Genomic DNA, 27,951 nt, shown 5'->3' on the forward strand with positions numbered 1-27,951 from the left:
TTCCTATGGTTTGCCTCCCTCTGTGTTTCTTTTTTAGTTTTTCCTTCCCTTCTCCTAGGTTCATCTGGTTTTTTTGAAATTTAAATTCAATTTGCCAACATATAGTACATTATTAGTTTCAGATGTAGTTTTCAATAATCCATCAGTTGCACATAATACCCAATGCTCATCACATCACATGCCCTCCTTAATACCCATCAATCACCCAGTTACTCCATCCCTCCACCCACCTTCCCTCTAGCAACCTTCAGTTTGCTCCCTATGATTAAGAGCCTCCTATGGTTTGCTTCCCTCTCTGTTTCTGTCTTTTTAAATTTTTCTTTCCCTTCTGCTAGGTTCATCTGTTTTGTTTCTTAAATTCCATATATGAGTGAAATAATTTGGTATTTGTCTTTCTCTGACTTATTTCACTTAACATAATGCCCTCTAGTTCCCTCCATATCTTTGCAAATTTTAAGATTTCATTCTTTTTGGTGGTTAATATTCGTGTGTGTGTGTGTGTGTGTGTGTGTGTGTGTGTATACACCACATCTTTATCCATTCATCAGTCGATGGACATCTGGGCTCCTTCCATATTCTGGCTGTTGTGGACATTGCTGCTCTAAACATTGGGGTACATGTGCTCCCTTCAAATCACCATTTTTGTATCTTTTGGATAAATACAGTGCAATTGCTGGGTCATATGGTAGTTCTATTTTTAACTTTTTGAGGAGCCTCCGTGCTGTTTTCCAGAGTGGCTGCACCAGTTTGCATTCCCACCAACAGTGGAAGAGGGTTCTGTCTCTTGCCTTTAAAGAATTATACTTGATAAGAGAATTGGATATGACACAAAGCACTATGTTGGAGATACACAGCGTGCTAGAGGAAAAGAGGAATAATACCTGATTCTGCCAGGAGCAATAGAGTAAGGTTACCAGAAGAGTAAAAATCAAGTTGAGTCCCCTAGGCATTCCAGGTAAAGGAACTATCAGCACACAAGCAAAAGCTTGAGAAGGGTGGAAGTGCTTAGAAAAAAATTAGAATTTGAGATGTGAGGAATGCAAGGAGACAAAGAAATACAGAAGAATCAATTGCAAACGAGCTTGTTTTACCAAGCCAAGTAGTTTATATGTGGTCTTGAAAGTAAGGGGAAACCTTGAAAATTAAGTAGGGTAGTGACATGATCAGATTTTCCTTTAGAATGAACTACTCTGGTGGCAGCAGCATGCTGGATGTATTGGCACTGGTAAGGATAAAGCAGAGACACTAGTTAAAAATTTCCTTGTACAATTGAGAAAGATGGTGGTCAGAAACATGAAAGCAGTGGTGACAGAGATGAAAAGATATTTAGAAAGATGAAGACAGACTCTAGACATGTAATACAGGTTGGGAGAGGAGGTCAGAGATGGTAGTGCCATTCCTGAAGTTAAGGTACGTAGGGGGAGAAATTGTGAAGAGGAAGCTGATGAATTATTTTTAAACTATTAAACTTGTAGATGAGTTAAGACATAATGATATATTGCTTTTTTACTTAAAAAAAAGTGAAATATGGAGATGAGGCCGATGCCCTTGTTGACTACAGACACAATCCCAGTCCTCCTCTTAGAAGTCACCACCGCTCCCAGCTTACTGCATGTCCTTTCAGGCCTTGCACAGTACTTCTCCATACTTCCCATATTGCCTTTTCGATACCTAACATATTCTGTATTTTATATACACCTAATTCTTTTCTTCACACAACTGATAATGTAGAAGTTTTGCTAATTTAGTGCGTATGAAGTTATATCATTCTTTTTGGCTATTGTATAGTATTCCAGAGTAGTCACCCAGCATGACCAGTGATGGATGTTTAGCTTTATCCTGGTTTTCCTGTTCTATCAATGTTGTTGCAATGGATATACTCTTACATGTTCTTTGTAAATCATGTGATCCCCCCCTCTAGTAGTAGTTACTGAGAAGTAGAATTTCTGGGCCCCACAGTATACATTCTTACTTTGATAGCTGTTGCCAAACTGCCCTCCATGTGGGTGCTCTAACTGTACAGTGTGCAAGTGTTCTTTATACCACATTCTCGTCAACACTTGACATGGGCTTTTTTTTTTTTGAGTGAAAAATGGTAGATCCTTGTTTTAATTTGTGTTTGTCTGATCATCAGTGAGCCTGGGTATGGTTTCCTTGCCATTTGTCTGTCTTCTGTGAATTGCTGGTTTTTTATCTTTTCCCCATTAGTCAGTGGGGCTGTCTTTCTCTTACAGATTTAGGAGTTTAGAAAATTTTATATCCTAATCCTTCATCTGTTTTATGTCACCAATATCTTCTTTGGTGTCTTGTTTATCTTTTCAGTTTGTTTATGATGTTAATAATTGTGATGGAAAAAATTTATCAATCCTTTCCTTTATGGCTCATCTTTTTTAGAATAGCCATGCTGACTCCTGCTGCCATAGGCATATTCATACTAGGTTTCATTTTATCATTTTCATTTTTTAAGGTTTGAAATTGACTTATCAGTGGGAAATTCAGGTAGAATTATGTAAATGGCAGGAGATGCCTCAGAATGGAGTGAGAGTCAAAATGTATACTCAAGCTATAGATTGTGGGCTTCTCAGAGAAGAGATGGTTGAAATCAGTGGTATACATGATATTGTCTAGAGAAAGCAGGTAAAGTCAAAGACAAGTGTGCCACAGAAGTTACCAAGGAGGTAACTTTACATAGAAGCAACCAGGTTTTATTCACATTTACATTCCTAGAACTGATGTGGTGCCTGCCCATCATGGCATTCATCAGTCCAACATATATTCATTTATAAATCTGCTAATAAATATATAAAGCCTTGCAAAGTGAATAAATTTAAAAATATTCCTCTTTCCTTGAATCAATTTGTCCAAGTAAATCTGATAAGTGAAAAAAAAATCTTATAAATGAGTAAGCCTTGTGAGAAGGTGCTATGACCTTTTTGCTTACACTGTATTACCAAAGCTGGGACGCGGGCTTCCAGGTGTCCTTTGTTTGGTCCTGACCTCTAAATGAACCACTGTGGCATCTGTGAAGTTATAACTGGAGTAGAAATGTGATATTGGACCTGCACAACTGTGCTGATTTGAGATGAATTTGGAAAGTGTCCACAAATGCCAACTTTTCTTTAATGTATCCTATAACTACCCTGGAGGCTTCATACTGGTCATTGTTCTCTTGACATTACTTATTTTGTGGACTTATGAAGCACCTTTCCCTGAACTGTCAATCTACAAATTGTCTGTAAAATCTACTCTGTGGGGTAAAGGAACGGAATTATTCATAAGATAGTATCTACCTTAGTTTTTGGTGAAATTACTCACTCAGGGTATAATTAAGTCATAGGCACACTGGCCCGAATGTGGATAAAGCTGGAAAGGAAATAATTCCCATTCCAATTTGGGTGCTTTCTGATGTTTGACAAGCCTCTGGTGTGTTAATCCATGAACTGAGGAGAACTCAGAATCCCCTGTAAAGGAGAAGTTCGTGCTTTCTCTCCCCCCCCCCCTTTTCTTCTTTCTTTCTCTCTCTTTCTTCTTTCTTTGTTTTCCCCTTCCTTCCTTCCTTGAATTGGAGAATAACTAATGGGTGTGAAAGAATAAGCAGAACTGGAAAAGCTTAAAAGTTGTGAACAGGACGACAACACTGAAATCTGAGAGGTAAAAACTAAGTGACAAAGTGGAAGCCTAAAGGAGGTGAACGCAGCAAACATTGGGGTTAGGTGATATGGTTTTAGACTGTTTGGGCACTGAGTGTGCTGAGATGGGCCTGGACAGGCTGGACCTCCAGCAGGTCCACCTCCTCTGCCACATACGGGAGCCCTGGAGGAGGGGTCTGCATTGGCCGTCCTCCTTGTCTATCCATGTTGTTTGTTTTCCACAGACTGAGTATAGACATGCTTGGTGAGATGACATGGAACCTAAGAAAATAAAAACACTTAGATGTTGCAGACAAATCAAAATTTATTGAGACAGACAGAAATGCACCTACTCAAGGACTACAGTTAAGCATTTACTATTAACCAAAGAGTCGTGTTCACATTCCAGATAAGTCTACGTGGAAAAGCATTCAGAATTTACTAGATTTTTCTACATCACTATTTCACCTACCATAGGGACAACAAAATGACACTCAGGATTTGGTGGGCTCTCATTACAATGCTACACATTAAACAGGGACAAACATCAGTGACTTTGAGAAAAAGGTATAAAAAGACCAAAACCACCCACTGTAGAAAGGGCTCTTAGATGTTACTGTACAATGTGGTCAAGGTGAAAAAACAAAACCCAAATGTGAATGGCATTCTGGGAAAAGTAAGGGGCAGACCTGGACAGATACATAGTTGTTCACTGCTGGGTGTGGGGCCATGGGCATAAGAAGGGGGAATTGATAATAAAATCTCAGATTGAGCAGTAAGGTATTACCCATGCCTTGAATATCTGTGGAAACAAAAAGATATTAATATCCCAGATAGCTAACCAAGGTGGAAGAAAATTCTGAGATTTAAGGTGGATGCTGAGGAAACAGTACTAAATAAAAGAACTGTTTGTGGAATAAGAATAAAGCTATTTACTAGAGAGTTTCCAAAAGTGAGTTAGCAAGGATTCAGTTCAATACCTGTCTCAAAAAAGGGAATGCATTATCACAGTATTTTTGTTTAGTCAAGATTTTTATGCATACTTAGTTGCTAGCAAAAGGACTCCTGCCCAAAAAAGAGGGAATCACAAAATCTACTTCTAAGGTTAGGGTAACTAGAAAATCGAATCTTTAGTACTTTGGAAAAGTAGTAAAGCCCTTTAAAAAGCTAACGCTGTCACGCCAAAGTGAGGCATGAAAAGTGGTGTTAGTGTTGCTCTGTTGATTTGGGGTTCCAGTCTTAGGAGGGCTTTTCATTTAATATTTTAATGAATCAAAGTATCTTCTTGGAATATCTTGAAAATGAGCATCTCGTTACCTTACTGGGATCTGACTGCTGAGCCCACTCTTCTCCATCATTAAGTTAATGCTAAGAATCTTTAAGTGTCATCTTAATTTGACACTTGTCATAAGATAATTAGGCAAATTAAAATCAGTGGTTCTCTGTTCCTACAAGTTTTTCTAAGTGAAATCAATTTGTCGATTTTAATTTGTTCTCTTGTGTGCTTTTCCAAGCTCAGAGGAGACAGTAACGATGGCTGTCTTTGATGGTCTAAACTGAAATTTTTTAATATGCCTGGATTCTCTTATATACTCTATTATGATTTAGCTGCAATTAAGCACCTGTTTTTCAATTACGATCTCAGTGTTTTGTTCAAGTGAGGGGGAAAAAATTGAAACAGAGGTGATGAAGTTGACATCCCAGTACAGAGATCGCCCCTGTTCTCTCTATACCTAGGGCCTGGTGGTACCCATGTCTGTCAGGCCAAAGAAGTTTATTATACCATGTATGTTCATTTCTCATCTGAGATTAACTCTAGGAATGATGCCACCTTGGCCAATGCTAGGATTGGAAAATGCTGGTTTGAGGCAGGTTGGTAAAGTACAAAGAACTGGTCAATTCGAGGTGAGGGAGGGATTGGTCAGCTGCCATGGTGACCATGGTTTGGCTGAGTATATTTTTTGCCTGGTGGATGGGCTGGAGCTCAGGAGGAAAGGAAGATAAACAAATGTGGGCCAGAGAGCCTCACTGAGGGGGCTGCTGACTAGGGTAGCCAGGTATTTGGAAACCAGCTAGGGCAGGAACCTAAGGGTCTGAAGAACTGAACCAAATGGGGGCCACTTTGAAGATTATTCTTTGGTACTTAGATCTGAGCCAGCTTGATGGGGACAGAAATCCTTGAAATGATAGTGATAATGACCCTACCAAATTTGGAGACAGACTGGAATTATGAGCTCAATTAGGGTAAAGAAACACTGGTGGATGGCTTTCTTCATTAGTATCTCAACACTTGTGCAGGTGCAGCGATTGGTGGGGTGGGGCGGGGGGGGGGGGAGGAGTTGGGGAGATAGATAGATCTTAAAAATCCAATCCTAGCTTCTGTGTGCTATGATGAAGTTCTTTTTGGCCTTCATCTGGGATTTTTTTCTTTAGAAATGAAGTGGTCTAAAATCTGTATAGCTTATGTGCCCTCGTTAGGATTGGCGGATAGCAATGGGGCAAAAGCAAATCACAAGGTTAAGAATCCTGAATTTTCTAGTGCTAAGGAACACTGTGGTATTGTCTTCTCAGAGGGCAGGGGATTATATATGTCTTGGGAAAAGCCCTTGTGTAGGTGGGGAAGGGGAGAACCTGTGGCAGACAGCATTGCTGTGGCCCCCAGGGTGGGGGTGGGGGCCTTTGAGCTGAGATGAACAAGATGGCTTGTGAAGTTGCCCATGTGGGAGTCTCATGGCTTCTGCAGGAAAAGTGATTTCAGGGACAGAGACTTATCCAAATCAAAGGGCTTCCAGTAACTCTCCTAATGCATAGGGAAAGGAATCTCCTCAGGCTGCAGGTGCTGTTAGTGCAATAAAGGACTTTGATACAAATTTCTTATTCCAGAAATTGTGATCCAGGTCTGGACAAGCTGACAAATTTATAATAGTTTTTCAAATGAGTTTTTAGAAGATACTGAAACACTTTTTCTGAGAGATGTGTGTGTGCCTTGTACACATATACAGTCTACTCTGTACGTACATACATATTTATGCACATACAGAGAAGCATCCGGACACCATTTTTAATAAACTCAATTCCCCAAAGGAACTCTTGACTGAATTAAGGCTGTTGTTCATAGGGAGCCAGATATAGTGATATGAAAAACTTTAACTTTTAATTGTTAACACGAGGGGTGGTGGGGACCGGGGGGGGGGTTATAAAGTACAGTGTGGTGTGTTTTCCACGACATCTACAGGACACAAGAAAAGCACTTAGACACCGTAAGGCCGGGAACCATGCTGGAATAACCATTGGTGTGGGTAATCAAAAAGCATCTTCGACGTTTACAAGGTGGGGGCTCCCTGCACTGTCAGAATCCCACATACATCACATGCTCGTTAGCAAAAATCTCACGGGAGGGAAGGAGGCTCTAATTCAGCCAGCCAGTCCCCTGTCTAAAACACAAAACACAACACCCTTCTTCCCACACAACTGTATGCATAACCAGAATGCTCTGGGGACAAGGAGTGGTCTTCCAAACCTCGGGTCAGGTACAGAGAGCAACAATGGAGAAGAGGCCTTGGTGCTGTGGAGTCTTAGATACAAATGCAGGAGTAGGAAGTGATTTGCAATTCTGTGCCAACCTCGTGTCCTCTTCCTTGTGGGGACTACCATATGTAGCCGACCTCATCCTCTTTGTCGTCGTCCTCATCCTCATCATCCTCTGTCACTGCCCGGGTGTGCACCCTCAGCTTCCCCAACTTGTCCTTTGGTCCCAGCTCCCGTTCATCCTCTAGATCATCCAGCAGGACCACGGAGCCGCCACTGCCGAAATCCCCTGAGGTCTCCTGCTCCTCTTCTGAAAGAAAAGATGGGAGGTTAGTTGCTGCTTATACCTCCTGACCGTAGGAGTGGTTCCTTTTCATGTGACTTAACTGTAGGGAGAAACCATGCAATTTACTCTCTGAATATTAGAGCATCTCTACCTGGATGGGGTTAGTCTACATGGCATGGACCATGAGCTCTGAGAGCCCCTGAATTCTTGAGATGCTGCTACCTTCCTGGGTAGAACCTTGAGCAGGGGGGTGGGGAGGGGCTATCAAAGTCATGCTGTGTCAAAAACAAAAACAAAAACAAAAACTGATCCAATCCACTGGTTGTGGTGAGTTCCTGCTCCTCAGAAAGCTTGCTGTGCATAATCTCCTGTGACTTCGGGGGTATTGTGTTTCCACTGTAAACTTGTTTACTGTAGACCACAGATACCTCTCGAAAATTCTTCTGCCCAGATCTTTATACCATAAAGACCTGCAAGTCAACAAAGGTCATCATAGGGCTGATGCCAAAGTACTTACTCACCACAACTCACGGTGCCCTGTTTCCTGGAGCCAGCCAGCTCGTTGCCATATTTATCCACACACCAGCACTGCCCTGTGCTGCCATGGCATTGCGTGGCTTTGTAATAGCCCTCCTCATTACACCGAGGTATGAATGCTCCTGAGGGAATAGAAAGTCCAATTTGAGTCAGATGTGCACTGACACTCAGGGTTAATGCCCTCCATGAGAGGGAAGAGGGCTAACACATCCTGCAGAGCTAGGAGGGGGAATGGAGTGGTTGGTTATTACTTAGTCAAGATTTCCAGGGTCCTGGATTTGCCCAAGGTCTGACAGGATCCTTTCTTTGATGAGTTCTTATTGCTCCCTTTATAATATGAATGGGTACTACTCTTATTAAAAACTTCTTAACGTTTTCCCAGTTTTATGGAGATAGAATGGATATGTAGCACTGTGGAATATCACGTGTACAGCCAAATTGGACTTATTTATGCTGTGAAATGATTATCGTAGTAAGTTTAATTAACATCCATCGTCTCAGATTTAAAAACTGTTTTTCCTTTGTGATGAGAATGCTTAGGATTTACTATCAACAACTTTGTTATGGACCATACAGCATTGTTGACTATACTCCTCATGCTGTACATTAAATTCCTAGTACTTATTTGTCTTGTAACTGAAAGTTTGTACCTTTTGACCACATTTGTTCAATTCCCCCTCTCTATGGTACACCAGTCTGATGTCTTTTCCTATGAGTTGTTGTTTCAGATTCCCCAGATAGGTGAGGTCATATGCTATCTGACTTATTTCACTTAGCATCTTATTGTCAAAGTCATTCCACATTGTCACAATTGGTAGGACTTCACCTTTTATGGTGTATAGTATTCTTTTTCCTTAAATTCAGTTAGCCAACTGATAGTACATCATTAGTTTCCTAAGTAGTGTTCAATAATTTATCAGTTGCTTGTAACACCCAGGGCTCATCATATTAATATTCTATTGCGCGCACACACACACACACACACACAATTATTTATTGATCTGTTGATGGACACCTAAGTTGTTTCCATATCTTGGCTATTGTAAATAATGTTCCCATGAAAATGGGGTACAGGTATCTCTTTGATGTAATGTTATTTCCATGGGATATATTCTGAGAAGTGTTAATTGCTGCATTATATGGTAGTTCTATTTTACATTTTTTATTTTATTTTATTTTATTTTTTTACATATTTTTAAAATTAGAGTTCAATTTGCCAACATATAGCATAACACCCAGTGCTCATCCCATCAAGTGCCCCCCTCTGTGCCCGTCACCCCCACCCCCCGCCCACCTCCCTTTCCACCACCTCTTGTTCGTTTCCCAGAGTTAGGAGTCTCTCATGTTCTGTCACCCTTTCTGATATTTCCCACTCATTTTTTCTCCTTTCCCCTTTATTCCCTTTCACTGTTTTTTATATTCCCCAAATGAATGAGACCATATGATGTTTGTTCTTCTCCTATTGACTTATTTTACATTTTTTAAAGAACCTCCATAATGCTTTCCATACTGGCTGCACCAGTTTGCATTCCCATCAGCAGTACATAAGGCTTCCCTTTTCTCTGTGATCTCACCAACATTTGTTGTCTATTGTTATTTTGATGACCACCACTGTAACAGCTGTGCAGTGGTATCTCATTGTGGTTTTGATTTGTATTTTCCTAATGATTAAAGATGTAGAACATCTTTTGATGTACTTGTTGGCCATCAGTATGTTTTCTTTAGAATAGTGTCTATTCTGGAGTGCCTGGGTGGCTCAGTTGGTTCAGTATCCAACTCTTGGTTTCACCTCAGGTCATGATATTATGAGTGGTGAGATCAAGTCCACACCAGGTTCTGTGCTCAGCAGGGAGTCTGCTTGAAGATTCTCTCCCTCTGCCTCTCCTCCCACTCTCTCAAATAAATAAATGAATCTTAAAAAAAAAGTCTATTCGGATATTCTACCCATCTTTAAATCAGATTTTTGTTGTTGTTGAATTGGGTGAGTTCTTTATACAGTTTGGATATTAATCCCTTATCAGATATGTGGTTTGAAATATTTTTTTTCTCTGTAGGTGTTCTTTTCATTTTGTAGATAATTTTGCTGTGCAAAAGCTTCTTAAATTTTTTGTTGCTTGTGCTTCAGGTGACACATCCAAAAAATCATTGCCAAAACCCTTGTCAAGGATATTTTTTCCTATGTTTTCTTCTAAGAGTTTTATGGTTTCCAGTTTTACATTTAAGTCTTTGATCCATTTCCAGTTAATTTTTGTGAGTTGTATAAGATAGACATCTAGCTTCAATTTTTTACATGTGAATATTCGATTTCCCCAGAGCCATTTATTTAAGTGACTGTCTTTTCTCTAGTGAGAATTCTTGGCCCCCAAATTTTAGTTGACCTTACATACATGAATTTATTTTGGGGCTTTTGATTCTGTTCCCTTGATCTGTTTTTATGCTACCATGCCCTTTTGATGACTATAACTTTAAAATCAGGAAGTGTGATGTCTCCTACTTTGTTCTTCTTTCTCAGGATTGCTTTGGCTATTTGGGGTCTTCTGTGGTTGTGTATTTTTGGAATGCTTCCAATCCATGAACATGGGATTCCTTTCAATTTATTTGTGTGGTCTTCGATTTCTTTCATCAGTGTCATATAGTTTTTAATACATAGCTCTTTCACTTCCTTGGTTAAAACATATCATCTCAAAGAAAATCTTTTTCATTTTAACTTGGATCCCTTTTGTTTCTTTTCCTTGCCTGACTGTCCTCGCTAGGGCTGACTGTACTATACTGAATGGGAGTGTTAAGAGTGGGCACCTTTGTCTTGTTCTTGATCTTAGAGGAAAAGCTTTCAACCTTTCACCATTGAGTAGGATGTTAGTTGTTGTGTGTGGCATTTACTATATTGAGGTTTGTTCCTTTTATATCTAATTTATGTTGAGTTTTAATTTTTTAGTACTTTATTTATTCATGAGAGAGACAGAAAGAGGCAGAGACACAGGCAGAGGGATAAGAAGGCTCCCTGAGGGGGAGCCCAATGCGGGACTCGATCCCAGGACCCCAGGATCATGCCCTGAGTCAAAGGCAGATGCTCAACCATTGAGCCACCCAGGTGCCCCTGTGCTGAGTTTTTAAAAATCATAAATAGATGCTGAATTTTGTCAAACATATTTCTGCATTTATTTAGATACCACATTGTAGTAATGTGATGTATTTTGCGTCCCAGGCTTAAATCCCATTTGATCATGGTAAGCAATTCTTTTAATGTACTCCTGAATTTGGTCTACTAGTATTTTATTGGGGAATTTTGCGCCTATAGTTTTTTTATAATGTCCTTTCTGGTTTTGCTATCAGGGTAATCCTAGCCTTGAAAACAAGTTTGAGAGTGTTTCCTTTTCTTTGATTTTTTTTTTTTTCAGAAGAGTTTGAGAAGGTGTGGTAGTGATAATTCTTTAAATGTCTGGTAAAATTCACCAGTGTTGGGGGAAGTGAAATTCACCAGTGAAGCCATCTGGTCCTGGGCTTTCCTTTGAACCACTAATCAAAAATATCCCAACAATTTCCTTAATAATAATTGATTTGTTGCTATTCTGGAATAAATACTACTGACTGAATATGCTGATCCTTTTGGATGACTGTTCCTCAGTGATTTACTAGATGATACAGGCATGTAGTTTTATTTCTTCTATTTTTGTAACAAAGTGACTAATGCATGAAATGATTCTGGTATTATTCTTTGCCTACTACAGACGTTTTGAATAAAATTTCTTCTCTGAAGGACTCACTCATAAAAATATTTTGGGTATATAGTGCCTATTTCTTTGGTTGTGGGGCAGTGAGTTTAGCATTTTGATTTAAATAGATTTCATGCATTTTCATACAGTTGTCTTCTGTTTCTTCCTGATCCAAGTGTGGTAATTCACAGTACTTGTTCAACTACATTTTCATAATTCTGTAAGTTGGGTTATAGCAGTGGTTGTCAAAGTGTGGTCTCAGGACCAGCAGGTGTACCATTACCTGGAAACATCTTAGAAAAGCAAATATGTGGGCCCCACCCCAGATCTATTGAATCAGAAACTTTGAAAGCAGGGCCTAGCAAACTATGTTTTAATAAACCTTCCAAGTGATTCTAAAACATGTTGAAATTTGAAACCGTTGTCCCATATGTGAACTTACACTCCCGTTTTTAAATTCACAACTCTTTGGCAGTAGAAAAGGCTCAAATACTATTTCACTGTTTTCTACATTATTCTTAATTTCACTTTATTTCCATAAAGGCTCTTAATTAGAAAATTTAGTGATTTTTTTTTAAAGTGCATTTATAGCTAAGTTTCACTTTAGTTGCTTTCACTTCTATACGTTTTTATTTAATTTTTAAAATTATATTCCACCTCCTAGTATGGTATTTGGGTAAATAATCTCATTTTTAGCTTTTACTTGTGTTGTAGTGAGTGAATTTAATCTGTGATAGGTTTTGGAGATTGTTTAGTTTTCTTCTGTGGCATAATCCAAGGCAAATATTCTGTGTTTGAAAAGACTATATATTCCACGCTTATATACAGGAATACATGTATGTGAATGCTAATGAATCATGTTATTTGTTTCTCCTATATACTTAAGCTAAGTTTCAAGAGGTATGTTAATGTGTCTGATTATAATTGAAGATATGACAATTCCTCCTTGCAGTTCTGTTTTGTTTTAAAGTTATGGGCATACGATAATATGGTAAAATAAAAAGGAACATTTCAACAAAATGATACTCTGTTTTTAGAATTCAAAACAAAGGAGTCTTATAGGACTTTAGTCCATTTACATTTATTATGATTACAGATATGTGTTTGGTCTTTTTTCCTCCTTTCCTGATTTTTGTTGAAATGGTCAAGTTTTTAAAGTCCATCTTTTTCTTCTATTGGTTTAAAAACCAAATATTCTATTTCCTTCTCTGTGGGGAATTTAATGATAAGGTTTAAAATTAATCTGCATTTTCTTTTCTTGCTGAATAAACTAGAAACTTACCCCAAACACTTTTGGGGTAAAAAAAAAGTGTTACTTTTATTTTCACTCCCCCAAACAAACAGTCTGAAATTTTAATTCTTGGTTGCTACAAAATATTTCTACAGGTCACATTTTATTTAGATTTAGCAGCATGTCTTCTTTTCCACAAATGGATCTAAATAATTCCTTCTGGGATTGTTTCTTTAGAGTCAATCCTTTGGTGATATTATAGTAAGTCTGGGGTTAGTAAACTAAATCTGTGGTTTGAAAATACCTCTATCCTCACACTTGAATGCTCTGATTTTCAGTTTTGGTTTTTCTTAGGGGGTGTGTATGTTTCATGATTATGTGCTTATTTTCTATGGGAGAATAATTGGAGTAGTGATGTGAAGACAAAGGCCTTTGCTTACTGCTCTAGCTTTCTACTCTTCATTTTATTTTAGGTAATAGTAAAATCCCACTTGCTTCTGGAATTTATTTTGAACCTGGATTTAACCCCAGATCCAGCTGATTCTAGCAACTAGTCTTAGAATAGATGACCAGGCTGTCAGAGATCAAATGGATAATCACAGAAAACCATTCAAGGTGGTGCCCACACTCTCAAGATCTCAGCCAGTGCACAGCACCCCTAGTCTGCAGGGAGAAAGAGGAAGGAAAAGAAAACCAAAAGGCAGAGAGACTTGTGAACAGATTTTCAATCAAGGTCTGCAAAGGAGAAGAACTAACAGAAAGCTGGGAAAATACTGATCCTTCTCCTTGTGCTGCAGTTGGAAAACAACAGCACTTGGTAGATGGAAAAAATAGCCTCCAGGCTGATAAGAAGCAGGTGTTGCTCTAAATCTATAATGTAATAGAATTACCTTTTTTTTCTAAGTAGGCACTAATTATAACTGATTGTTGTTGCTTGTTTTTTAAATTCAAATGTCCCTGAAAAGACATTATGAGATTTCCCCATGCAAAAAATAATGTGAAAGAAGGTCAACGATAATTTTATGAGTCATCAGAGAGATGTAATAAACTTTAAAACTAGGTAGGATTCATGGTAGGACAAAAGTAGGCATTTTATTCGGATAAGCTCGGGAAAATGGAAGATGAGGCATTTTATCTCAGACTACATACCTTATAAATGTCTCATTCATTCTCAGTCAAAAGATATCCATTGCCAATGAAAATAAAATTTTAAAAATAGATTTCTACTCATAACTACCTTAGGTACATCACTTAAATCCCAAATAACCTCCTACATGGAAAAATCAGATAAGTGAGCACAAGCCCTTGCACTGGAAAGATCTATGGAAGGAAGGAGCCAGCCAGTTTGCCTCACATCAGAAAGACACCTTTGTCTTTTTAGAACCTAAGTCCACACAGGTCAAAATAACAGCTTTGGTGTTCTTTCTGAGTCGAATAGGGGGCGTTATCAGAAGTGGAACGTCTGAGGCAAACCAATGAAAAAAGTAACTTTCAAAAGCAGAAGGAAGAAAGAGTATTGAGATACTCTGAGATGACCCAAAAATTGCCAGGGTTCACAGACTGCCTACATTTGACAATTTGCAGAAAACTTGCCCATTTTCTTTAAGTAAAGAGCAAGCTGCTTAAGGAATGCACCTGGTTCTTACTGCTTAACAAGAATACTTCTGAATTACTGTATTGCCACTGTCAGCTCTTTTTAAAAATCAAGGAAAGCAACACAGACTCCTTTTTTTCAGCAAACAAATGAGGTTTAGCATTCTCTGCAATGGCCTGGTCTGAATGCCATGACTTCCGTCCCCCCCCCCCCCCCCCCCCCCCCCCCCGGCCCAAGTGCTGGTGACAGAGGACATGCAGCTGCAAGGGAACACTTCAACAAACCAGCATTTGGAACCTTTACCTCTGCCACAGATTGGCATGTCAGGGGCAAAAACACAGTTAACATTCGATACAGAAGAAAAATATGCTTTCCTCCACAGATTAGTATGCACATTGAAATCAAGAAATGTACACTCAAGTCTTTTGAGCCTTCTCTGATAAACACAGAAGAGGGTACAGTTCATCTTCCTCCTTAAATAAATGGACAACTTGATCTGGGGAATAATTCTGGAATTTACAGACCAAGGGAGGAGTAGAGATGGTGCTGGATCCCAGCCCTTGCAGCCCTGCGCATGAGTCCTGAGCTAACAGGGTAGGCAGCATTTCTCAACTAGCAGCCCAATCCTCAGATTATGTCTGGCCAGCTGTCTGGGGATGAAGCGAGACATTTCTTTCAGAAAACACTGATACCTAATTGAATAACCATTGCAGTGGCTCAATATTACAAGAGACGTGGATGTTTTAATTAGTTGTTTAAACAAGTGACAAGAAATTGTACTTACCCAACAGGCTTTTCCCCTTGCTCAGCTTCTGAATCCTGTTCATTTCATTCTGGCAAGGGAGACCTAAAAAATAATTTATGAAAGTCAGTTTCCAGATGGTGCGGGACATAATCTCTAATGATTGGCTTCACTCTTGACGTGAAATATATACAATGACACACCTGGGACTGGAATTACTCCATATGCTGTTATTATAGAACAAAACAAAATCAGGCCATTACTGTTACTAATTTTTTTAAAAAAAAATCTTATACCACAAAGTATTTAAATAGTACTTTGGGGCTACTTGCATCGTATAGTTTTTCTGCCCACCTTCAACTCAAGGAAATGCTAGGAGCCAACTAGGTGATCTGGTAATAGACACTTTAATCAGGTGAGAACCAGGATCAAAGCTTCCTCATGGTTAAATGTCCTGAGTGCATACATCAGAGCCACTAACCAGAGGAAGGGTGACAAATACTTAATCTACCCCAGGTCTTGCTCCAGGAGAGAATGAGAATGGCTACTTCAGACTTTCTGGCTCAGTATGCCCAGGAGAGTAAAACACAGGCCTCATGGGACAACTATGAAACTATCCAAGAGATGTAGAGAGGCAGTGAATATAGAAAAGTGAAACCTTGATTCAGCTCTGCCATCTCATAGCTCAGTGCTTTGGGCAAGTCTCCTCCATTATAAAATACCTGTTGTGTTTTTTTTTTAATTTTTTTTATTGGAGTTCAATGTGCCAACATTCAGCATAACACCCAGTGCTCATCCCGCCAAGTGCCCCCCTCAGTGCCCATCACCCAGTCACCCCCCCAAAAAAAATAAAATACCTGTTGTGGTAAAAGATGGGTAGGGGGAGCTCCAAGGCCAAGTAGGGCATATGAGTGTGTGTGGTTCTCCTACAAATCGATTTTAAGCTTAAAGCAAGATGGCCTCACCAGTTCTTGAGCATTACCATGACTTGCCTGTGCAGATCCTGTGGCTGTAGGGGTGGGGGTGCTCTGCTATGTCTTCAAGAGCCTCCAGACTGTTCTGATTTTGAGGGCATTTACACTATTTCTGTTCAAGAAACTTTGGGCCTGCAGGAAGTACCCGAGCATCTCTTTACATCTCTTACCCCGTAGATTGCACATCACCACCCAGTCTGGTTTGTTCCTTGAGAAAAGCTAATATACCTTGTTCACTTTGACTATCAGAGAAAGAGAACAACTGAAAACAAGAAAGAGAAACAAATGCTATCTTTGAAGATTAAAGGTAGCATTTACTAGGACAAAGGTACCAGAAAATGTTCTAGAACAATAATCCTACAGAGTAGGCACTGTTATTATTCCTATTTTGCAAATAGAAAGGCATATCTTTGTGTGAAACCATAGGCATTTGGAAGACTGTTCCTGAAGACAGCACAAGTCACCTGCATTCACAGAAACATGGTTTCTGGAATTGAGGTCAGTTCCTCAAAGTGTCCCATGGTAAATGTAAAAATTCTGCTTCTCTTTAAGCAAGGAGACATGAATCAGACTGAGACCTACTAGAAACTGCTGCAAGAAAAGAGTTAAGAGCAAGACTGAACTCCAGAAGAATTCTAATAGAAAAAAATGGCTGCTAAGCAGATGATAAGAGTTACCAAAGACTTCTCTAAGTAGTCAAGGATGCTAAAAAGACACTATGTGATACTGGAGCTCAATTCAGATAGAAAGACTCAAGGACAAAAATGACATTGAAGAAAATTAAACACTTAAAGGAAGGCTGTGTCTGAAGCCACAGAACTCAGCGCAACATGTATGTTACTGATGCTCCTAAGGGAAGACTAATCAAATGGAACCAAAATTTTAATTCCAGAGCTTACAATGCATGACATGTCTCCAGAAAAAGATCTATAGCCTGAGCCAAACTAATTCACGTCTGAGAAAATTCATGTCCTCAAAAGGGAAAAGAATAAGCATGGGTTCCCATTATTCTATAGCTAAACCCAGTGCTTGGAGAATCATGTTTAAAGATAACAGTACAAGAAACTCTGGCTGCAGGAAGTTTATCCTTAGCATCTTTGTTTCTGTATTTTTTTAAAGCAAATATTCAAGTGGTATTTCAAGGGTTATAATTCCAGTGAGAATTCTAGAGGAAAAAAATATCAACAACAAAGTGTGCTCTCAAAATTTTCTGGGGCCTAAGAAGCACTTAGTCTTTCTTACTTGTAGAATAGCTACACATTTATCCTCATAAAAATACCACATACGTAGTACCTATGGTCTATGGCTAAAAGAGTGCCTTGGAGAAAAAATTTAGTTTTGAGTACATAACATACATTAATCAACAGTAAATATGAAGAAATGTGGGGAACAAATAGAACTAACTGCCAGAGCTGGTTCTGGGTCAAGGAGGGAGGTGGTGGGAACCCAACAAAAAATAAAGAACCTTACTTAAGAGAGAAATGCACAAAATGAGAAACAAAAAAGGAACTACAAAAAAAATTTTTTTTTTTAATGGTACTTGGTTCCACTTCTACTTAGATGCCATTATATGCCATGCAAGGGGGGTCTGGCCTCCTTCAGCTGTTGGTCAAAGGGTGGCCCACGCAAGAACATCCACATGGCACATTGACCACCTCTGACTCTTGGTAAAGGCAGTAACCTCACTCTCAGGGTCCTGCCGCCACACCTCTGAGGTAAGCCCTAGCACTGAGACTTTGCTTATTTTTTTAAAGATTATTTATTTATTCATCGGAGAAGCAGGCTGCCTGTGGGGAGCCTGATGCTGGACTTCATCTCAGGATCCCAAGATCAGGACCCAAGCCTAAGGTAGACTCTCAACCACTGAGCCACCTAGGCATCCTGAGACTTACCCAGGGTTCAGCTCAGCCTAAATAAGCAAAAGTCACATGATGTCTTATGGACTCAAGCCTAAAGCTATCTTAGTATTGAATCACTCCAAGTATTTCTATTAAGATAAGAACATGGCTATCATTTGACACTGATTTGGAAATACTAGCTGATAGCATGAGAAAACAGAAAGAGATGAGGTATAAAAATAGAAAAATAAAAAAATAAATTATCACTTGGCAAAGGATACGATTGTATACCTGAAAAATCAAAGGAAACCAACCAAGATAATTACTCCAAACAAAAGAAGAATTTAGTAAGGTGACTGCAAACAAAATTGATACTGAAACAACCACCAGCAAGGACGTATACTAGGAAAAAATCAATTTCATTTACAAGGAGAATAAATATAAGGGAAGTATAGTATCAGTGAGAATAAAACTTAAAAATGTAACTCCATTGGTTAATAGATGCTGTTGTAGAATAAAAGGATTAAATATTACATAGCTATCAATTTTCTCTAGAGTCATCTTACTTCTAAAGTTCAAAGAGTTCAAATACAAAAGGCATAACAATAACATAAGAATATCCAGGAAAAATCTGAAAGAAAAATGAGTGGCAGGAGTGGGTGGCTCTGCAAGATGTAGGACTAGAGGGATCTACATAAAGAAGCTTTATATACAATAAAGGGAGCATTCACATTAGAGGAGGAAGATGGGTTAGTCAAAACTAGAGAGGTAACTGAAGGGTCGGCTGGGACCCTACTTGACCACACACTGAAAAAATCTAAAGTGATAAAAGATTTCAGTAACCAACCAACCAACCAAAAGATACTGAGGAAAACACAAACACAAAAGAATTGCTTTAGTATTTCATTGTACAAAATACCTTTCTAACCTTAATGTAAGCCTTCCATCAAAGGTGGAGAAACTTTTCATTATTCCATTTAAAAATTTTCTTCCTAACAAAAATGCACCAAGTCAAAGTTGGGGGAAAAATATTTGCAATACATGTAACCAGAAGAGGACTAATGTCCTCCATTTAGAGAAAATTCCTAACACCACCAAAAATGACACCACAGAGAACTAGGTATTCTTGATAAGAATAAAAAATGGTACAGTCTTTTTTGGAAGGGCAATTGGAACTATTACCTAAATTAAAAATGCACATGCTCTCTGCCTAGTAATTCTGCTTTTAGGAATGTATCTTGTAGTCTTATAAACAAATACATGTACTTTACCCTGAGTGCCCTTTTGTGATGCCTACATTTTCTGCTCTGTGTATAGCGACTCTGAACACATGCGGGCATACACACACATCTAATTTTAAAACTGTAATATTCATAGCCATCTTCCTTCCATTCCTGGGGGCGGGTTCTCACAGCCATGCTTATAGTAGATGATCCATAGTACCTGATGCTTGCTACGCCAGAATTGGGGCTTGAGACTGGAATTCAGATACAAGCTACTCATGGGTAGTCCACTTAGCTGTGGATCACCACACCTGTGTTTATAACTCTAGGAAGTGAAGACAGAAGAAGTAAAGGCCAGACCATGTGGCCCCTCCAGGAGACTTAGAGTTCCTGCCTCTGGATTCCTAAGAGGCTGTAGGGAAACCATGACATAAGATACTCCTGTATTCTTTGTATTTCCCCTCAAATCTTATCTCTTTCCTAAGTTAGCTGGAGTTTATAACCAAAACGTGCTTGCCTATGAGATTCGAAGTAAATCCATATTTACCCTAGAGAAGCTGACAAGAGGCCTTCTCTAAGGGGGAGCGTGGGGAAGTCATGTGACAAGGGGAATTACAATACTTTTACATTTGTACAGTATTTCTAACATTAAGGATCTCACGGTGATTTGGGGAGTTATATAACAAAAGTTTCTACACTCATTTTACAGATGAAATAGCTGAGGCACAAGATGGTTAAGAGATATTCCCAAAGGGAGACTGAGGAAATGGACTTTTTCATTATGTTCTTGGGTTTTCTAATATACGATAGAAATAAATGAGAAGAAAAGAGTCTGGGTCTGCCATTCAATTGGCTGAATGTCCTTCTGCCTGCTGACCTCTGCCTGCCTCCCTAGTATGTGATATGCAGGACTTCCATGCCCAGTGTGGCTGCCCTGAGCTCCAGACACGCCCCTTCTCCTGCCTTACCTCCAGGCTTCTGGAAGCAGTAGCACCACTCATTGTTGGAGAGCTTGCCATCCTTGAAGGAATCACAGGAGTTGAAGAGAGGCTTGATGCAGGGCTCATACTTATCCAAGTAGATGGCATTGATCTCTGAGTGGTCAAGCAGGAGGTCATAGTTCATGTCCAACTTGTTGAACATCCAGCCTAGGGAGTCCTTGCAGATTGGCAGGATGCTGGTGTCAAATCCTGTGGAGAGAAGGGTACATCTCAGGCAGCCACCAAGCCTGGGCTGGCCCCACCCAAGAGGAAACCCAGGGCCCACCTCCAACCCATCCTTTCCTGAGGCTAGAGGCACCCTACTAGAAGATATTGTTGGTTGGGGGTTTTAAATAAAATCACTTAAAATGCCCTTAAACAGAAGTCAGCATTTGAGGAAAGTATGTCCCAAAGGGAACCAGTCCACAACACTAATTCATCTGTGATGTAAATATGAGTTTTCATTTACCAGACTTGCTTAAAACAAGGGTATGGCCCAAAGGAAGAGTACAAACAGGGTAAGTAAAAGGAAAAACTTATAATTCTGCAAGCTATACTTTTATATTTAGGGGAAAATATTTGAAAAACCAAAACAAAAACTATTGTAAAAAAAAAAAAAAGATGGCAGTAGAATGAAACTATATAGCACAATCCAGCGGCACTGATTACGTCCCAAAGGACTGTTAAATCCAAGCAGTCTGAACATTAATGGGAAAACAAGCCAGATACCTGCCTCTGTTCCCCATTCTTCTTTTCTGCAGTCCCCTCAAGAGATACATGATATGGAATCCAAATTGACTCAGACAATAATTTCTTTCTTATTTCCCTGGGGGAGGAGGGGTAGTTTTCTTAAAGAATTATTTGTTTCCACAATGGGAACCGTATGCACTAGAATAATAACACTTTGCTTAACACTCAGGATATTGAGTCTACTGTAGACAACCCCCAGAGAGGGCCTGCCCCAAATCTAAAATTGGTCTTTCTTTCAGAATCAGAAGCACTATGCAATTTTGAGTTGTTCCATAAGTTGGATTTGTAGAAGTGGTTTTATTTTCCCAGGAAAATTTTGATAAAAGTTCACTTCTGTGTTATTTAAGGTATGCCTCTAAGTGCCTTATTTTTAATTATCTCACTGAAAACTTCTATGAGTCCTTGAAAATGCTGTATCCCCTCTACCTTACAGATGGGAAGAAAAAAAAAAAAAACAACTCAAGGCTTAAGTTATTTGTTCAGGGTTTGGGCTTGACCTGTGAGCTGGGCTTCCAAGGAAGGTGGCCCTGCCCTGAATCTACATTCTCAATCCCTCTTCTCCCAGAGTTGCCTCTACCTCACATGATCCTCCTACCCTGAGAACATCCAGCTGGCGTGGGGGCCATGCTTGAGGATGGGCAGCGCAAGGCAGGTGATACAGCGGCCATGGCTAAGGTCCTAATGCAGTTGACTGCCCACTCTCTGCTTAGCTGGGGTGGGTGGTGAGGGGTACCTATGTGCATTACCAGTCCATGCTTGAAGGATGTAGGACATATAGCAAAGTGCATAAACCCTTTTAAAAGCCCCTCCCCCGCCTTTTTTTAAAAAAAGGGCCTATACTGTCCAGAAACCAGTAAAGTTAGTGCAGCACCACCACCTCTGAGCTCTCCTAGAACCCTCTGCTTCCTTTTACTGTCAGTTCATCATTTCATTAGATGCTAAGCTCCTTGAGGGCAGAGACTGCCACAAGTAGCCTCCGCCAGTGCAAGCACATAGGAAGTGCTCAGTGAAAGCATTTGTTAAGAGAAGTTCTCCAACTACTGCAGAGTTTGGCCCTTCTAACATAAAAATCAATTTTTATTAAAAATTAAAATTAATTTTTAACTTTATTCCCATTGATACTTTAGAACATGGCCTAGAAAACTTCCCCCTTCTCAAGGAAAACTCGGGGACAAAATGTGGCCTGTTCTTTGAAGGTCGTGATTGAACAATCTCTATGATGAGGATGTCCTTAGGGCTGCTAAGGAAAGCAAGATGATTTACTCTGACACGAAATGGCTCCACAGTTTTATATAGAATATATTAGGTAATATGCATCAATTTTATAGGATATTAACATTTTAATACATGGCAAAGAGAAGCTTACTGCTCACTAACCACCAAAGAGAAGTGCCAAGTTTGTTGGGCAGTAGTCAGTCTAAAGGTCAAGCCCCATCCCCCAATGCCCATTTGGAAGGTTCTAGAGAAAAAGCATCTGCATCTGTTATCTAGAGGTAGAGGGAAGAAAATAGCCCTTCTCGTTGGCCCCAATCATGTGGGACTTGTAAGGATCTGTGGTTTCTTCTTCATAACTCCTAAACTGATAAAAGCATCTCTCCCTCCTATGGCCTTGTGGGCTAACCAAGCCTTGTTCCTTTATATTCCCTTCACTGCAATTGCTTCAGGACATCAAACCTAAAAGCCTCTTTGGGGACTCAATTTGCTTCTAGCCAAGGGCAGGTCTTTTGCTAGTTCCCCAGCTGTCTGCAAAGGAGTCTCCTGGGACTTGAGGCTGCAAGGAGCAGCTCTCTGCACATCAATCTGCTCTTCCTTGAAAGGTTGTTCAGAAAGCCTGAGGGCCTGGCTGCTCCTAGACGATTCCAGGGAAAACTTCCTCTAGACCATCTGTGTATTAATTGTTCACAAACTCCCAAGGAAGCCTCTGGCAGGAATGGAAGAAGAAGAAACTATCTTCTTTTCCACAGACTCAACCACCTGAAACCACTCTTTGGATACTTAGATCCTGAGGAGCAAGACCCAAACTAGTGAAAGAATTAGTCCCCTAGATCAATTTCTCCACCAGCAAATATAGCTACAAGCTGCAAAGAATAACTCAAAATTAAGGCGATCATTTGCATGCTGGCCAAAGTGGTTAAGCTCTAGATCCCAACAGTTGCAAAACTCTAGGTCACTGAACAGCTGTGTTGTTGAGTATGACAGTCTGAGCCAATGGAACACATTGTGGAGAAGCTTACCCTCAATGGTCTTTGAGTTCAAGGCACTGAGAGACTCCAACAAGGTACAAAGATGCTGACCCACTCTGAGTTTCTCTTTAACTTATGAAGAGTCTCCAAATATATGCTCTGACAATGCACTCAAGGAGGAGGGGATAAATTATCAAAGATATACAGTGTTGCTTATAAAAGTTGAACATCAGGAATGACTTCAACACTCCAAAACAGAGGTCTGATTAAATAAATTATGCCTGTAACTTGGGATTCTATGTAAGCTGTTACAAAGTATAATAATGCTCAACAAAATAGAAGGTCCAGGTATGCTGTGAGGTGATATAAGGTCATAAAACAGCCTGTGAAGTGTGTGTTGTATGTATATACAAAGACACAGATGATTTTTTTTTTCCTGTATGGAAAGGAAAAAAAATTGGAAGTATATACCACAACATGCTTACAGTTGTTAGTTTAAATAGTTTTTGTATTTTTATATACCCTTAATGTATTTTCCAAAATCTCTATACTAAGCATAGGATAGTTTTGCGGCCAAACTTTAAAAAATGTAAGTTGTTATATGGAAGAAGGGGAAATGCTTTGGATTCAAGAAAATATGTTAAGTCAGTGTGTACATTTAATGTACTTTCTTTGATTACCCGAAAGTGCTATTGCTAAATCCACAGGGTCCAGTAACTAAGGAAACACGGTACATAAAATGAACTAAATTCATGACAGTGAGGTGGTCTTACTGCCTTGGGCTCCGTCAGAGCTGGTGGGCTTGATGACTCTGTTGGCATCCTCGTGAAGGGCTCCAAACCAGTCTTTCAGCCGGGAAGCGAGGTTCCTCAACTCCTTATCCGTGCAGGCTGCAGAAGAACAAATGGAAGAGACAGTGACTTTCCCATGGACTTTTCCCATGGACTTTCCTCTCATTAACTCTCTGGCCTCAACATGCAATGCCATCCACAAAGCCACGCTCAAAACAAACTTCCCTCTCCAACCATAATGCAACCCCTTAGCAGCCCCCTCCTCCCCCCACGAAAACAGCCCAAAGATGCTGCCATTACAGGTAAGGAGTTCCAAAGAAAACCGAGACTCCTGGGGTAAACCACATTGTTCAGAACTGAATCTGGACTGCCTCTGAGCTGTTAAAATCAATGCTAATGGTCTCACAGTTGTGCACCAGCCTCCAAAGACTGTCACAGATCCCTCACGCTAACTCGATAGAACTTGCTGTAGCAGTTTGCCGGAGATCACATTTTCCACTATGCTCATGCCAAGAGATTAACACTCAGGAATAGCGAACATCCTAGGCTGCCTAGAACTCTGAAAGATCCCAGTAACAACAGATTATAAATTTTATTTTATCCCAAGGTTGGGATTTGTGCATGTGGTCTATTTTGCTGGTCTTCTGGTAGACTGACTTGACTTTCCCCTACAGACATTTGGATGCCACCTTCATGCAAGAGTCCTTTCTATTTGCACACAGCCCATCTCTAACTATGAGGCTCCTCTTTGGGGTTCATCATAGGAACTGGAGCCAAGGAATACTCTGTTTGAAAACAGGAAGAAAACCTAGATGGATGGATGGGTAGGAGGGTGCAAGCTCTGTGACGGTCTCTAGGGTGCTGAAGTAGGGCTTGAGGGGAAAATCCCCAAAGGAGGAACAATGATGTGGGTAAGGGAGCTGATCCACCCTCTCTTCCAGATATTACCCAAATGCCGGGTATAGAAAATTCTGATGAAGGGTCCAGGCAGTGGCCTATTGCCAAGGGGTGGAAAAACCCGCCTTTAGCATCTGGAGGGGCAGAAATTGGAGACCCAAGCAGCCAAAATTCCAATAAGAAGGGACAAAGACAGGGGCATTGAGGGGGGCACTTGACAGAATGAGCACTGGATGTTATGCTATATGTTGGCAAATTGAACTCCAATAAAAAAAATATACAAAAAAAGGGACAAAGACATGAACCCCACAACTGTCTTTTTGCAAATTCTAAAGCTACAGGAGCCAGGCAGCACAGAAGCCAAGCAAAACACCATTATAGCACTGAACCAAGTTCTGAATATCTCATGGAGCTGATGGGATGTAAATAAAGGCTGGACTGCCAGTCTAGACAGATCCCCAGCATCAGGCTGTCTACTGAAAGGCATGGGGGCAAAGAGGAATGAGTAGACAGTCTTGCCAAAACTCCAGTCCAGCCTTCAATCAATGCAGGCTCTCACTGAATTGAGGTCGTCAGCCTCCATCTGCCTCCCAAAGAAGAGAACAGTATCCTACGGATCTTCTCCCTCACTTTTACAACCCATGTCTGCTTTCGAGAAAGCCCATTTTTCCTTAGCCTGGAGTTTGGGGCTTGATGGAGAATACAGCCAAACTTCCCAGACCTCAAGTGGAAAGTTCTTCCTGACTCTCCATTTGACTAGGGGATTGGGGGGGGAGAAGTGTGGTCAGCAAGCCCAGGCTGAGTCTGTAGAATCTTAGTGCTCCCCTAACTGCTCTCCTCATTCCAGCCAGGATCCAGATCTATACTCTGTAAGGCATGGAGGGTATGCATTATTCATATTCATGTTATTAAGGACCTCAAGATGCTTAGCCTTGCTTTTAACAACCAGGACACGACTGTATCCTAAAACACCAGCCAGGTAATGGGACTAAGACCTGTCGTTTCCAGGCAGCAAAGTATAACAGCTCTGTGCTCACAGTGCCCCTGTAATGAATCCTAGCTTTACTACTTCCTCACTGTCTGACCCTAAGAAGTCACTACTTCTCAGGACCTCAGTGTCCTCCTCTGTAAACCTAGGGTATCATTACGTGGCCATGAAGTGGACCAAGTATGTAGAGGGCTTACATAGCACATGGTACATATCAGTTGTTCAGCACGGGCCAGCTATGATTTAATGGGAGGTTTATAGATAAGCCCCAAGCACACATCACATTATTCAGAAAGCCAGTAAGACAAACAAACCTCAACCAAACTGGCGTTGGCCACATAAGAGGCTGGAGAAAATGGATGCCTGCACTATCCAGTATAGCTGCCATGAGCCAGACGTGCCTATTTGCATTAACAATAATTTAAATAAATAAAAAAGTTAAAATCTAGTTTTCCGGTCACATCCACTGCATTCCAAGTGCTCCACAGTCACATATGGCTGGGGATACCATGTGGGATAGCACAAGTATAGAGTGTTTCCTCAATGCCAACTAACATCGGATGAAGTCAGCTATCCCTTTGGGATTTCCTACTTTTTGAGTTTCATCATGATATGATGTATCTGATACCTCCTGATACTCCTTCCCTTTGGTGTTTTAATTTTGGGAGTTTATTTTAGAGAGAGAAAGAGAGAGCATGAGCACGGGGGAGAGGGAGAGAGATTAAGATCTCATAACCCTGAGATCAAGACCTGAGCCGAAACCAAAAGGCAGACACTCAACTGCTCAACCAACTGCACCACTCAGGCACTCCCATCCTCCTTTGGTGCTTACAGTTGGGTGGAGGAAGATCCCACAGCTGCTCAAGCCAGGAACCAGCATCTCATGCTAAGCCATGCACATAGCCAGAAGGGGACTGTGACTCAAGGGTTTGCCTCAAGAGCAGGTCCATGGTGACACACTGATTGGCAGCCCCAACTCCAAAGCTCAGGATAGAGCACTCACTTTTATGACTTTTCAGATGCCAAACAGCTCATGTCGGGAGAGGATGTGGTCTGTTTTCCTGATGGGAGTGGGGTGTGGGCTCTAGAGTCAATCTCACATTTGAAAATCGAAAATTAATAGCATCTATTTCTTCTCAATTGCCATGCACACCATCTATTCTAAATGTTCTCTGAGCAGAGAAAATTGCCAAGTCAACTTGCAAAGGAAATGAATCCCCGTCTCACACTGCAGGATAAATTAGTCAGTCATGTTTAACTAAACCCTGACAGATGTGCAGGTAATCTATATCTTTAGAAGACTGCTGAATTTCCCACAGGCTTTCCAAAGTACACAGGCTCTGGATGGCTGATGGAATCAGGCACTGGAATCTTAAAAGAGTGAATCTGTCACTCAGGGAAAGGTGCACAAGCAAGACGCCATTGGCTTGGGTGGAGAGAGATCAGAAAGCTGGAACAGAGATAGGAGGCACTCAATTAGTGGGTCCTATTCACTTGCTGTGTCCTCCACTCAATGGTCCTTTTGGGGACAAAGTCAGGCACAGTTGGCCTGGAGCTAGATACATCCCAGGGAAAGAAATAAAGATGATAGCCTGCAGAGCACTATTTGTTAAGACTGGGTATTCCAGCCACAAAAGACACACTAGCAATGGGCAGGGGAGGGGGATGCCTGCCTTTTAAGGTTCCTGTCATAGCCTTGGATAAAGGTATGAACTGAGGATTGATGTTTTCAGAAATGGGGGGATTCAAAGGAAATGAATCCCACACGCTCCATTCCTTCCTGGGGAAAAACAACTTTTGGGGAGAAGAAAACCTTTACAAAACCACAGCCAACTGCCATTTTCACTTGGTGCCCTGAGGTAGACCAATCCTTGGGATTTCTCAAGAGGGGGATCTGAGCTCTCCTTCCAGTGACAGAAGCCAGCACTCAGGCTACAGGCATCAGGCCCTTGCATGTGAATCCTCAGAGGAAGAGATGGTGCTGCCCTGGGAGAGGATTTGATTCACTCATGCAGGCTAGGACTGGATCCCCTTTGCTGCTGGGTTACCTTAGGAGTAAAGGAGGCC

General features: G+C 40.6%; 1 protein-coding gene across 2 annotated transcripts in view; it reads right to left on the reverse strand.

The window, feature by feature from the left end:
* Positions 1-3,936: 3,936 nt before the first annotated feature.
* Positions 3,937-27,951, reverse strand: part of SPOCK1 (SPARC (osteonectin), cwcv and kazal like domains proteoglycan 1) — a 499,775-nt gene continuing 475,760 nt past the window's right edge. For both annotated transcript variants that reach the window (XM_035697008.2, XM_025432471.3), the window contains 5 exons: positions 23,982-24,098; positions 20,264-20,485; positions 15,303-15,365; positions 7,965-8,102; positions 3,937-7,467 (listed from right to left, as the gene is read on the reverse strand). In XM_035697008.2, coding sequence (XP_035552901.1) covers positions 7,277-7,467; positions 7,965-8,102; positions 15,303-15,365; positions 20,264-20,485; positions 23,982-24,098 — 731 coding nt within the window. In that variant the 3' untranslated portion in view covers positions 3,937-7,276. The remainder of the gene's footprint in view (positions 7,468-7,964; positions 8,103-15,302; positions 15,366-20,263; positions 20,486-23,981; positions 24,099-27,951) is intronic.

The sequence above is a fragment of the Canis lupus genome, chromosome 11 (genome assembly GCF_003254725.2).
Source record: "Canis lupus dingo isolate Sandy chromosome 11, ASM325472v2, whole genome shotgun sequence".
NCBI lineage: Eukaryota > Metazoa > Chordata > Mammalia > Carnivora > Canidae > Canis > Canis lupus.